This window comes from Schistocerca serialis, chromosome 4, assembly GCF_023864345.2.
Source record: "Schistocerca serialis cubense isolate TAMUIC-IGC-003099 chromosome 4, iqSchSeri2.2, whole genome shotgun sequence".
Classification (NCBI taxonomy): domain Eukaryota; kingdom Metazoa; phylum Arthropoda; class Insecta; order Orthoptera; family Acrididae; genus Schistocerca; species Schistocerca serialis.
The window spans coordinates 457694265-457707640 of NC_064641.1; the positions used below are offsets into that span (position 1 = coordinate 457694265).

At 34.9% G+C, this 13376-nt stretch overlaps 1 protein-coding gene across 1 annotated transcript in view; it reads left to right on the top strand.

The window, feature by feature from the left end:
• LOC126475099 (protein kinase C-binding protein NELL1-like) overlaps positions 1-11539 on the top strand; it is a 980737-nt gene extending 969198 nt beyond the window's left edge. Inside the window, exon 16 of the mRNA XM_050102677.1 lies at positions 10704-11539. Coding sequence (XP_049958634.1) covers positions 10704-11213 — 510 coding nt within the window. The 3' untranslated portion in view covers positions 11214-11539. The remainder of the gene's footprint in view (positions 1-10703) is intronic.
• Positions 11540-13376: the final 1837 nt, after the last annotated feature.

Below are 13376 nucleotides of genomic sequence, written 5' to 3' on the forward strand. Positions count from 1 at the left end.
ATCCCAATAATTACTGACCTATAGCAGTCCTCTCTGTGTTTAGTAAAATATTTGAGTATGTAGTGGCTGACGGACTAAAATCATTTCTGAATGAGTGTAGTATACTTTCTCCAGCTCAATATGGATTCCAGGAGGGGAAAATGACAGTAGATGCTGTTTATAAATTTCTAGATACAACACTCACTCTTGTAGATAAGAAACAGTCAGCTGTGGGGTTGTTCCTTGATCTTACAACGGTCTTTGATTCTGTAAATCGCAGAATACTATTACAAAAATTATGTAACTATGGTATATGGGGCACTGCCCACAATTGGTTTGCAACCTACCTACTAAACAGAAAACAGTATGTGCAGTTATGTGAGGTCACACCTTCAGGAAAATCCACAGTTTCACATTCTAATGTGCAAACCATAAAACATAGTGTCCCTCAAGAATCAGTTTTAGGCCCAATCCTATCTCTCCTTTTCATTAATGATCTTCCTCTTCATGTAATGACTTGCAATACCTTCCTTTTTGCTGATGACACCAATATTCTGGTATCTGACTCAGATGATCACATTGAAGCTGCAGTCAGCCAATAAATACAGCTCTACTAGATTCAGGGCTTACAGCTAAAAGGCTACTTCTTAATGCAAAAAAGACTGTAGGTGTAATATTTCATACAGTCCAGAGCAGAAATCCCACCGTCCCAACTATGCAAATAAGTGTAAATAGTATTGAACTGGAAAATGTAACTAAATTCCTTGGGATATCTCTCTCTGACACTCTAAGCTGGAAAAGGCACACTGACAGCTTAGCTACCAAGCTAAGTAAAGTATGTTTTATGCTACTGTCAGTCAGGAAAGTGAAGAGTGTAAATATCCTAACATCAGTGTGCCATGCTTTTTTTCACTCAATCCTAACATAAGGCCTCATTTTCTGGGGCCACAGTTCAGTGTCCAATAAAATATTTAAGCTCCAAAAGAAAGCCGTCAGGATAATGTTATTCAAAAAGCAGAGAGACTCTTGTAAACAACTATTCCAAAAACTAGGTATTCTTCCACTACCATGTTAGTATGTATTGGAGATACTAAGTTTTACCATGGTGAATATTGGCAGCCTGAAGCAGAATCAGGACTATCACCAGCATGATGCTAGAGGGAAATACTTGTTGACACAGTTTCCCCATTCCACCAAATTACATGCTGGTAGTGTAAAATGCATGGGGATTAAACTTTATAATCATCTACCGCTAAACATAAAAAAACATAAACAATCCAGCACATTTTAAAAGAAGGCTTGAATCGATATTACCACTTTTTATAACTTAAATGAATATTTTGAATATGATTTTTCTACGTAATATATTTGCACACTCATCTTCCTGTACTATAATTCATCTTCAAAATGTAAATTTCAGTAAGTCCTAACTGACTGTTAAAATTGATCTTCTTGTATGTACTTATTATATTTATCTAGTAAATCTTAACTGTTGTATAAATTATGTGATGCTTATCTGTACTTAATTTCATTTTAAATGTATCCACGGATTTTAATTTTTATTAGGCCTTGTTGACCTTAATTTTGAACAACTTACAAGTATACTAATACTATATTCTGTAATTTATAACTATCATAGAGCTGTGTAAGTCTAGGTATATTTAATTAAGTTTAATGTTTTTTTTTTATGTTTAACTACATGTAGTACTCTCTGCACACAAAATGATTCAGTGGATCAATAATGAATGAATGAATGAATGAATGAATGAATGAATGAATGTAAACAACATAAATACTGCAGACAATATATACACATGATATTTAATGTTATATACATTGCCATACAAAGTACATCATTTGTACTATAATACATCTTATACAAATCTTACAGCTCTGGAAATAGTGATATACATTTCCATTAATTTGTCCAAAAATAATGCCTTATCTTACCAGGTGCCTTTAATTATTTCTGGATGATACGTATTTTGCTTCATATTACTATCACAATTGGAGATTGTAAGTTTAGTACCAATATGGCTCACATGTCTCTCTGTGTTCTTTCTTTTTGTTTGCCGAGTATGGAGTGTTGTGCAATTTCTGGAATTGTATTTTCCCACTTCTTTTTCTGCTTCTGTCTCCAGTTTTAATAACACTGTTCATTTATTTCCCATTTCTCGCCCCTTCATTGAGTCTTTATTTATCAGTCTGCTCTATCATCTCTCATTTGAAGCTGGCACAACACTTACCAAATGTTCTGTCTTTGAATTCCTGCTCTCTCTAACATTTCTGTCTTCATCTTTGTCACCTCTTGTTCTCACAACAAGTACCTCCCTCACAACTAGAGGTCTGAGGAAACTGCCCCTACCCCCCCACCCCAGCAAAAAAAAAAAAAAAAAAAAGGAAGAATTACCAGACAGGATGAGAAGGAAAGACTGAGTGTTGGGGACTGAGCCTGGACAAGATCTGAAAACCTGAGAGCCTAAAGGTGGAAGATAGGGTAATATACAAGACAGAGATACTGATAAAACATCATTCATGAGTTAAAAAGAGCATAAAGTTAGAGGGGGGAAAATATACAGAGAAAATAAAATATATAGAAGACTAAAATGTAGAGAAGAAAGGAATAGTTACTGTGAAGAAATGCTGAGTCCAAAGATATTAATGTCAATTAAGGACAGGTGGGTGGTGAAAACCAAGGAAATGTTGTAGTGCCAGTTGCCAGTTCTCAGAAACTGAGAATCCATATGGCATGTGTGGTGAAACAGGCACTGAGGTCATGACTGTCATGTTTTAGAGCGTGCTCTGAAACAGGATACTGTGAGTTGCCAGTATACACCCTCTGCCTATGGGCATTCATCCTAACTGATAACTTGGTGACACTCGTGCCAAATCAAATAGCCAAACAGTGTTTATATAACAGCTGGTACATGAGTTATGTCATTTCACTGGTGGCTCTCCCTTTGATAGTTTATGTTTTGCCAATTGCAGGGGATGTATCGGTGGTAGTAGGAGGGTGCATAGGGGATGGTCACAGGGATAGGAGCCATAGGGCAAGGAAATGGCTGCATAAGAAGCAAAGTGTCTGACTAGGATATTGAGGAGATTGGGAGGATGATGAAGGCATATTCTAAATGGGGTGAGCAAAATGTTGGACGGAAAGGCCTCATTTCAGGCCGCGATTTTAGATAGTCATAGCCTTGTCAAAGTAGGTGATTAATACATTAAAAACCTGGATAGTACTGAGTGACAACAGGTGTACTGCTAAGTACTTCAGCCTACACTGGATGTAGTCACCCCACCAACCTACTTCAAAAGCAAATTTCCTGGGCCATCACATCGAGTCTTGTCACTGGTGATCCATTCAAAAAACAGCTTGGGAATGCATGTCTTGTCACTATCATATCTCGTCTAGTGCAGCATCCCAGCAATCAATGTTTCTTGATTAGTTATGCTATCAGGTCATCTAATCCTCAGGCTTCTAATGCCGCAGCACATTTCAAAAGCTTCTTTTCTTCTTGTCTGTGTCATTTACTGTCCACATTTCTTTGCCATACGAGACTGTACTCCAGTCAAATACTTTAGTAAAAGACTTCGTAACATTTAAAATCTATAATTAGACTTTAACATTTTTCTCTTTGTTCAGAAAAGCTTTACTTGTTGTTGCCACTCTAACATTTTACATCCCCTCTACTCAGCTGACATAAGTTACTTTTGCTTTTCTGCCACTTTTAGCATATTATTCCATAATGTAAATACCTCAGCGACCGTCTGACTTAATTCAACTACACTGCATTACCTTAGTTGTACATTAACTAATATTACAAGTCCTTTGCTAGCTCACTTGGAATTAATGTCTTGGGAAAATCATAAAGTTTTCATTTCTTTGCCTGACTTTTAATTCCTTTCCAATTTTTCCTTTGGTTCCTTCACTGCCAGCTCAGTTTACACATTGAATACATCGGGGATAGGCTACAACCCTGTCCCACTTCCTTCTCAATGGCTGACTCCTTTGCTTGAGGTTTGATAATCCATGACAGTTACTCTATGGTCGTATAACTACATTCCACTATTATATATATTTTGTTATGTGGCATATATTAACAGGGGAGTATTATGTCACTTCCTCTGTTTGGCTATTCATTTTCCACAAATATTTGTAAGTGGTTGTGCTGTGAATGAGTTTTGTTCCTAAAATTTGTATTGCCCATTGAATAATTACCTCCTACCAAAATAATTTTCAGTTTCAACATTTTAATCTTATTTTTTTTTTTTTTTAGAGTCATTGACAATCAGTTTCTCCCTTCCTTCTCATAAATTATCAACAAACATTAACCAGTGGAAATAATATTAGCTGCTGGATACTGTTTCAACTGTAGCACTGTCCAACAAGTTGATAAAGATTGTGTTCAAGACAAAAATTGTCTTCTATTTTTTAACTGTTGTGCTATACTGTATCTTGACTTATGAGTTTAGTTTTTTTGATGGAGCAATTATTAAACAAGTGTGCCTGTTGTGTGCTAGTCCTCCTGATGACTATAAATAGATGCTGAGAAGCAGGGAAAAACATTCTTTGCTCTTACATACTGAAGGAAATCACCTACTGCCCGAGCCCTAGTCAAGGATAGGCTGTGCCTTAATTACTGGTTTTTCTGGTCAGAAATTTCCCAGTTCTCACTCATTATGTAGAACAAACTCTTGTCAAATCTGGGATGTGGAAAGAAGTCCAAGATGTAAATTTAACTTAATGTTAACCCTTTAAAGATTTTGTAGAGGTGCTTTTTGATCCTAGTGTTACATTCTTGCTTTTTGCAATTTTTTCAGAGAAGATAATTAGTAGTTGTCTGATAATACTGTTTCTGTATGTTGAGATTCTCCAGAAGCCCCATCATTTTTGTCCGAAATTTATGTATGTGATAAAGATCTGTCTGCACCTGTAAATTTAATTAGCAACTTTCTATAATTAATAATATATGGTTGGTGTTATTTATCTAGAATTTCACCCCACCTGTTGATTACTTACAACACTGTGTGTTAGCATCTTATTTAATTACAACAAAGCCTCTTTTCTGTAAAAAAAAGCTGCAGTATTTCCAGCTCTTGGCTGCTATTAATACATACCCAGTAACTTTGTGACTATTGAGAAATTATAAATGATAGTGATTATAATGTATTGTACTGTACAAGGGAAAGTTTAGTTTCAATAAACTTTATTTTTTACAACTCTAACTGAGGTCAGAAAAACCAGAACTCAAATATTCAGATAATGTAGTAAAAGATAGATTGCTACTTGCAATGAAGTAGACAGATTAAGTTTCAGAGGTGCACAATTAAAAGACACTTACATAAGGGTTTCAGCCAAAATCTACATCGGCAACAGAGAGACACACACCATTCATACACACAAGCAAGTACATCACATGCACACATGACCACCAGCTCTGGCAGTTTGGGCTGGCATTCTGGCCAAAGCTACCAGAATTGTTGATCATGTGTGCATGGGGTGTTCTTGCTTGTGTGTATGAATGGTGTTTCTTTCTCTGTTGCTGATGAAGGCTGTGGCTGAAAGCTTTACATATGCATCTTTTAATTGTGCCTGTCTGCAACTTAATGGGCTCTTATTTATAGTAAGTTGCAATCTATCTTTTCCTACATTGTTGATATTTCTACCTGGAGCTTTCATTGTTTAAATATTCAGATGCTGTATGCACACAGTGGCTAATTAGATATGTTTTTAATTTATTTGTAAATACATATACATTGTCAGTGACATACCATATATCAGTGGGGGGCATACCAAAAAAAAAAAAAGTTTGCAGACAAAAGCACTTCACACAGTAGAGTAGACAGGCATGCAGGACTCACATGAAAAACTATTTGTATAGGTTGTACTGTTGTGTAGTGCTTAACTGATTTAAAACTGAAGTGTATTGTTTAAAGAGTAAGTTTACTTTCGCACAAGTGTAAGAATTCCTAGGTACTTGGATAGGTCTTACAGGAGGTTAGTTATCCAGTCAACATAATATTCTTGTTGCTCATTTTTGCAGACTAAATACTTCATAGACCTTAGCTGCATTTCCCAGGAAGATTATCATGTAACATATCAGGGAGTGAAAGCATGCAAAATACATTAGCATTTTTATCTGGAAACCAAGACAGTGACTGAAAGCAGAATGAACGGAATTTTTGTTCAGCGTATGAATGTACTGATACCAATTTAATTTGCTCACCGCCTGGACACCAATGAATTTTACACATGAAGTTCATCTAGTAAGTGAGCAACAGTAATTGTTTCTGGGACCTCTGAATCATTATGAGAGCACATGACCTAATAGAAATTTAGATGTTTGCACAGATAGCATATTTTACGATAATACTGAACTTAGCAATTGCACAGCTGTACCAAGACCTAGGCAGGTCCTACTGCAAGGTTACATCTTTCTTTATATTTTGTGATGAGCTGCTTTCCTACTTACTACAGGATCAAGCAAAGGCCATGTAACCATTTATAATTTTCAATTACATGTCAGCTTTTGCTGAAGACACTAGTCAACAAAATTATGTCAAGATTGTACAGATTCACAAAACACACATTCATGTACCATACTGATGAAAAAGTTTTAGCATTGGGAAACACTTCAGTGACTCACACAGGATTCTGTATTACAACTAGTTTATGTACAAGAATGATTTTGTTCCTTGAGAAGAAATGTATGCCATGGATTGTTGTGGTTTTATTGAGGATGGTATCATAGTAATGTGTTAAACGTTTCATCAGAAGAGTTGAAAGCTGACACCACAATAAATAGGATCAGATTAGGAGAGAAATTGATATGGCATATGCATGAAGAAATAAGTTATGGGTAAAGAGGAAGTGAGAACCATATAAATGTCAGTTGTAATGATTTGCATAAACTGACTGCAAGTGAGTTGTGACTTACTAATGCCATGAAAAAGAATCCTTAGCTATATGGTGAAGGAAGTGCTGAAGTGTCTAACTGTACCAAAGCATGTATTGTGTAAGCTGTATGGCCTTTGTTGGTATACATTTATCTACACTGAAAGTATAGTGAAGCAGAGATTAAACTTTAATATCTTCATCAGAACCATTCAAATAAACATGGGAGCCATTCAGCAAGGGATTTTTTTTATGAAGATTATGTTGGCCAGGACAAGTATTTCTTGAGAAGAATAAGTAAGGCAGATGATCAACAGATCCTAGAGGAGTTATGGGAATAGATAAGGAAACCTATACAGCTGAATAAATAATACAGACATGAGCATAAGTTTTCATTTTCTTTGGGAAGTTTATGTGCAATATTCTGCTACAGTCATTCCTTCACTTGCTTTTTATAATCAGCATGATATATTAATGTAGCTCTTTTGGTGTATAGTGATGACCAAATTAATGTAAAGGAAGTGACTGGTACATGGTAGTTTTAATAAGAATGTGAAACCTATGCTTAATGTAAGAATTACACTACTGAATTAACTTCTTACTGATTTGTTTTACTTATTTTTTAATTGCCGAGCTAGCTGCTTTTGTATGCTCTTATGACTGTTTTATGACTTGTTTTGTGACAGAATGAATTCCTTTTATCTCTTTTATCATGAATACCTTTTAATGTGAGTAACTTCAATTAATAGTACTGTTTACCTTTTCAGTAATTTGTTTCTCTTGATTCAGATATGACATTATTTATATTTTATCATTATTGTGATCTTCCTTACATCTCTTATTTTTATCAATATTGATTTCTTGCTATTTTTATCTGATCATAACCTTTTTCATACGTGCAAATAGATAATTTCCTTTTAACACACTGTGAGAAATTCAGACTGTGTAAATCCTGTAAATCCGTGACCACAGAGGCAGAAGATAAGACCCCATCAGCCCAAAAACTTTCGAAGCTGAATTAATAAAAAAAAAATAGAGAAAAGTTATGTGATGGTTTTAATGCCTAAGATGTTCTATGCAGTCTCCCACTACTAGTGTACAGTGTACAGAACACTCTTATAGCCATGTGACATTGTCAGAAACGTCCTTCTTTGGTATATTGTTAAACTCACACATCGCAATGGCTTGAGTGTTGGTTATGACATCAGAGCACTGACACTTCATGTTAATTTCTGCACTTTGGGGATTTGTGATAGTTTCATGCTTATAACATCAGGTATCATCTCTCATGATAATATTTTGCAGAAAAGAATTGTTCACATTTTTCATTTTGTTCAAGTTTTGACAGGCATCCATGCATAATCATCTGTGTTCAAATAACTTACACAAATGCAGCTGGATGACATCCTCATAGCCATCATTACTTTGACAGGTGATCACCCATCATTTTCAAGACAAAAATGCAGCCAAGTAAGCTCTGTACAAAGGAATTTAAAATCTTAGTTTTTAGAACAGTTTTGGAAACATCTCTCTCTCTCTCTCTCTCTCTCTCTCTCTCTCTCTCTCTCTCTCCATAAACACTAGCGCTACCAACCAACAAAAGTTGATGAATGCAAGAAGTTACTGATAATGAAAATTACTGAACAAAATGTGAAGTGTGATTAACTTTGACCCTCTGTTTTCGATAAGTGAGAGAGTAGGGTTCCACACCAAATTTAAGCAAAAACCCCCATCTCTATTTACAAGTTTACTTGCTAATTTAATTTCAACTCCTTCCTTAATAACACTATCCTATTAGCTGGAAATGCTCCATTGTTATATTCCATAGGATGACTGGTGCAAAGACAGTGTTTTGCAGTAGCCAATTTGCTCAGCTGTTGTAAGTATACTGGTTTTCCACAGTGCTGATAGTCTCACCAATATCTGACAATTGCAAGGAATACAATAGACACCCACCTTACCCTAATCTTAGATGGAGGGTTGAAAAAACTTTATTATATTACCATAGATTGTGACCAATCTTGTAAGGCAGAAAACTTAGTGCCAACTTGGTATTATAATCACTGATGCACAGTTGGTCGATAGCACAACACACATCTAATCTGTCTTTCACTTTATCCATTCTGACAAAAAGTGACCTCAAGATAGGTTAACTCAGCTGAAAAACTCACGTAAGTTATCTGAACACTGTATATGCCAGACAATCTCTTGTCTCACATCATCATTTTTGTTCGAGAGTCAAGGTGTGTGAGGAAAACTTTGTACACACTTTGCTTGTCTTCAAAACATTCTGGAGAATGTCTTGAATACTTGATTTAGAGATGGTTCTTCTATTGCAATTTGCAACACAACTGTGTCGATACACCAATTTTTTTTCTTCATTTTCTGTCACAGTGGATTCAAATATTTGTATTTGTGGTGACTAGTTTCAAACTACATTATCCATTCTCAAATTATAGCCTGCAAACAACATATAGCTGTTGAAGTAATCCTTAAAAATTTTTACATTCCAGAAAAATTAGATGACTCCTATTGGTGTAATTAACATTCCGTACCTTCATTATAAATGTTAATATACACTTCCATGAGTGCACACATGTACAATAATCATAACTGCTATTATTATATATGTATAGAACAGAAATGTGTATTCAGAATCCGGTAACTTCCCTAAGAGAAGTAGTGTAAGTGCACTCCATAAGTAAATAATATACTGAAGGTTCATGTTGTGACCATATTAAAGTGAACTCAATAGAGGTCACTAGTGGCTACATGTGAGGCTTTGCACGCTTCATGCTTTTACAGTGATTATCATCCACTTTTCATTAAATAGTGCTAATCCAGGTACAAATTTCACAGCATCCAATAGGTTCTATTAATCAATTATACTGTACAAATTAAAACTGTGAAAATACAGGAATCATTAAAAATACAACACTGTAATGAGATGTGGTGAAACCTTTGAAGTGGCTGTATGCCGTGATCAAAATGTAACTCTAAAAATATGAAAATGGCACATGGTCGATAATGGGTGGACTGATGCATTACAGTATCCTATGCTAATAGCACATTACTCTTGTGGATAAGATAACAGATTCATATTCACTATCAAAATTTTTAAAATTTAAAATAAGTGTGATATAAAAATCATCACAAGTGTGCAAGTTGCTGGTCCTCTGTCCTACTTTATGTTTTAACTTCACAAAAATGTTGACACGCTACTGCCACACATCCACTAAGAATACTGCCTGCTCACAAGTGACTGGTCTAATGCACATCTCTTGTTTATAGTTGTTAGTTAAGCTGTCACTGTAGTTTCTGTGCTGCTTATATGCCAGGAATATAATCAGTATTGGAACACTTTGGATGGGTGGTGTACATCTACTTTTGAAAAGTTTTAACTTTATCTCATTTGCAGACTGTAAATTCTACTTATTTTTGACTTTATTTGCACATTAAACAGAAATTATTTTCATGAAAATGTTAACTGAAAGGTTATAGAAAGCATTTTAATGAAATATATTCACAGTATAGTATTCCACCATGTTTCAACTGATGCAGTGTTGCAGATGTTACTGATCTTCAGATACTGTAATTGTATGTTCTTGACCATCATTCATTAGCTTCATAGAAAACTCTATTATTACATGTTCCTTTTGTTATTTCACATGTGAATAAACTATCTAAGGTGTATTTTATTTATATCAGTGAAGTGGTGTGATGTGTTTGCTATTGTAGGAAATAAGATGTAGTAAATAAGGTACATAAAGTAATATTAGTTACTTTTTCTTTCGCAGGGAATATAAAAACAAAATATTTTCTTTTACAGGATGGGAGGCTTTGCTGCAGTTATGACTACAGTTGTGGTGACAGCCAGTTCAACAAGTCTGCACAGCCTACTGGAAGTACTTCACATTCTTTACAGCTTAATAGTGTTATTAGTAAAGTTCCTGATGAAAATTCCCAAGCTAGGGTGGCAAGCTTATTGTCATCGCAAGCACAAGTTCGGCAGATTACTCAGTATGTCACTAGCAACAAGACAGTGGACAAAAGGTTATCACAACCTGGCACAGAAATGCCAGAGAACAAGACAAAACACTTTATTGCTAGTGCTGTTTCTAACAGTTGTGATGATGGGTCATCTTGTAGTGGGGACAGCCCAATGCCTAAGACTCCAGCTCTTCCTAAAAATTCTGGAGGTGGTCATATTGACACAATTCCTGAAAAAACTGGTGTTAGTGTGGGACAGATTATTGAAAGTGTTACAGAAAAGGCTGTGGAGAACACCAGCTCACCACAGGCTTCAATGGATATTGACAATGGTGATAACGTGGCCTGAATTAACAAATGTGAATCGGTAAGAGCGAAACTTGTGATTCTAAGTGTATGTGGTTCAGTAATGAAGCCAAAAGAAGAAATGAAATAAAACATAAGGAAGCTTACATATGTGGTTGAGAAGATCTAGTTTTAGTAGACCTGGGAGTGAGAGCAGCTGTTAGTTGTTTGCATACAGGTGAGTGCCTGTCTTAGATTCAGGTAAATTATGTTTGTGAAATTGTTGTGGGCACAGTGCCTGTTGCTTGTGAAAGTGAACATTTCCTCTTAATGAGATAATACTTATCTAAATACATAAACAGAACTGAAGTATTAATGTAGGCAAATGTGTGGAACTGAGCTTTGTAGATATATTTATACACATTTGCCTGTTGTACATAAATCTGTTACAAAGCTGACAGTTGTTTCTTTATGTTCTGTACAGAAACTACAGTTGTGTAAGGGATTTCCATTTGATATAAATCATGTGATTTTCCTATGTTTGTACTGAGTTGTAAGTTATAAATAATATTTATTATTTGGTTATTTTTGTGGTATGTAAAGTACAGTTTACCATTCCACAGTTTCAGCAGTGCTAACCATCAAAACACTATAGAAAATCTGTTTGACTTAATGATGTAGATTATGAATATGTTATTCAATTATGTGAAAATGTCTAAATTAGTAGAGTATGTTGTGGAGAGAATGATTTAAGTGAAGGAGTTAACAGCATTTTCAAGTGTCTGGGGACAGAAGGAGATGAAGAGAGAGAGAGAGAGAGAGAAAGAGAGAGAGAGAGAGAGAGAGAGTATGGTTGAGTGTTTAAGTAAATGAATGACATTCCTCATAGTAATAATTCTGATACTAACTTTCCACAAAGGAGGAATCTTTGCAACATAAAACACACGCCATGTCTAAAATTATGTTATTAGAGATTAAGTGAAGTGCATCGGTGATATTATTGAAAAGATGTACTGTTTTTTTCTGTTTTGGTTTTTGAGGAAGTCTAAACTGGTAGTGTTGCATTATTTGGAGTATGAAAACCTAAAGAAATGGTCTCATAATGGACACTCACTCTAAACAATTTTGAATGTTTGTGGAACGGACTGTGTCATAGATAATACAGGGAAAGAGAAGCTTCAATTGTGCATTATAACACTGTAATTAATGCAACAAAAGTTTTGGTCTAACCAGTGATACATTAATTTAATCTGAAGTAATCGGAAATGCATAAAAGTATGAAACTGATTGACTAATGTATTTATTACTCAAAATAATAGACCTTCTGTGGAATTTTTGGAGAGCACTGCCTCATATGACTACCAAATAAAAGTCAGTTTTCAAACAGGAGGGAATAAGGAAATTTGTAAGTTCAGACGTTTGAGTTCATTTGCTATGATATTTGCTTGCTGTATAATCAACAGCAGATTGTACGCAATAAAAGTCACTGCTTTGTTTATATTACTCAATAATAATTAAGTTCTTTCTTCTGTATAGCTATTGAGCTAGCTGAAGATTAGAAGAGAAAAGACTGATTGTTCCATAATTGTCTCGCATTACAAAAATAAACTTGAAAGGCAGACTTGTTGTTAAAGTTAGGTTAATAAAATCTGTTTGCTTATCTACAACAGTTACACCAAGAAAAAATTTTAATCACACTATAATACAATATTTTTCATGCTGTCTTTCATTATCATCATGGGGAAGTAAAATACATAAATTCACCTTACCTTGTATTAAAATTTGAAAAATTATTGAAAATCTTTCATAAATAATGGTAGCCAACAGTTTACAGAGATCATAAACTCCAAGTTACTGGTACATGGAAAAAAAATCATCAAACATTTTGGGCTAGATTTTTGTTTTAGTTTATCTGAGTAGATAATATATAGCACTGAAAATAATGAATTCAGATAATAACATAGATGCAGTTAGTTGAGGGCTAAGTCAATTGGTTATAATTGTGCTTTTTCCATATTGTAGCACAGTGGTACAACTACAACCATATGTAAGCTGCGCATTGTGTTCAGTGTTGTTGTTCCCTGATGTGACTGTGACGGGAAAATGACTTTGGTTCAAAAAATACTCAGTGTTAAATATAATGAAAGAAAAACCAATGAAATTGTGTTTTATGTCTGATCAAACTGCTGCGCACACAAAATTTTTCTAAGGTCCTATCAACAAATAG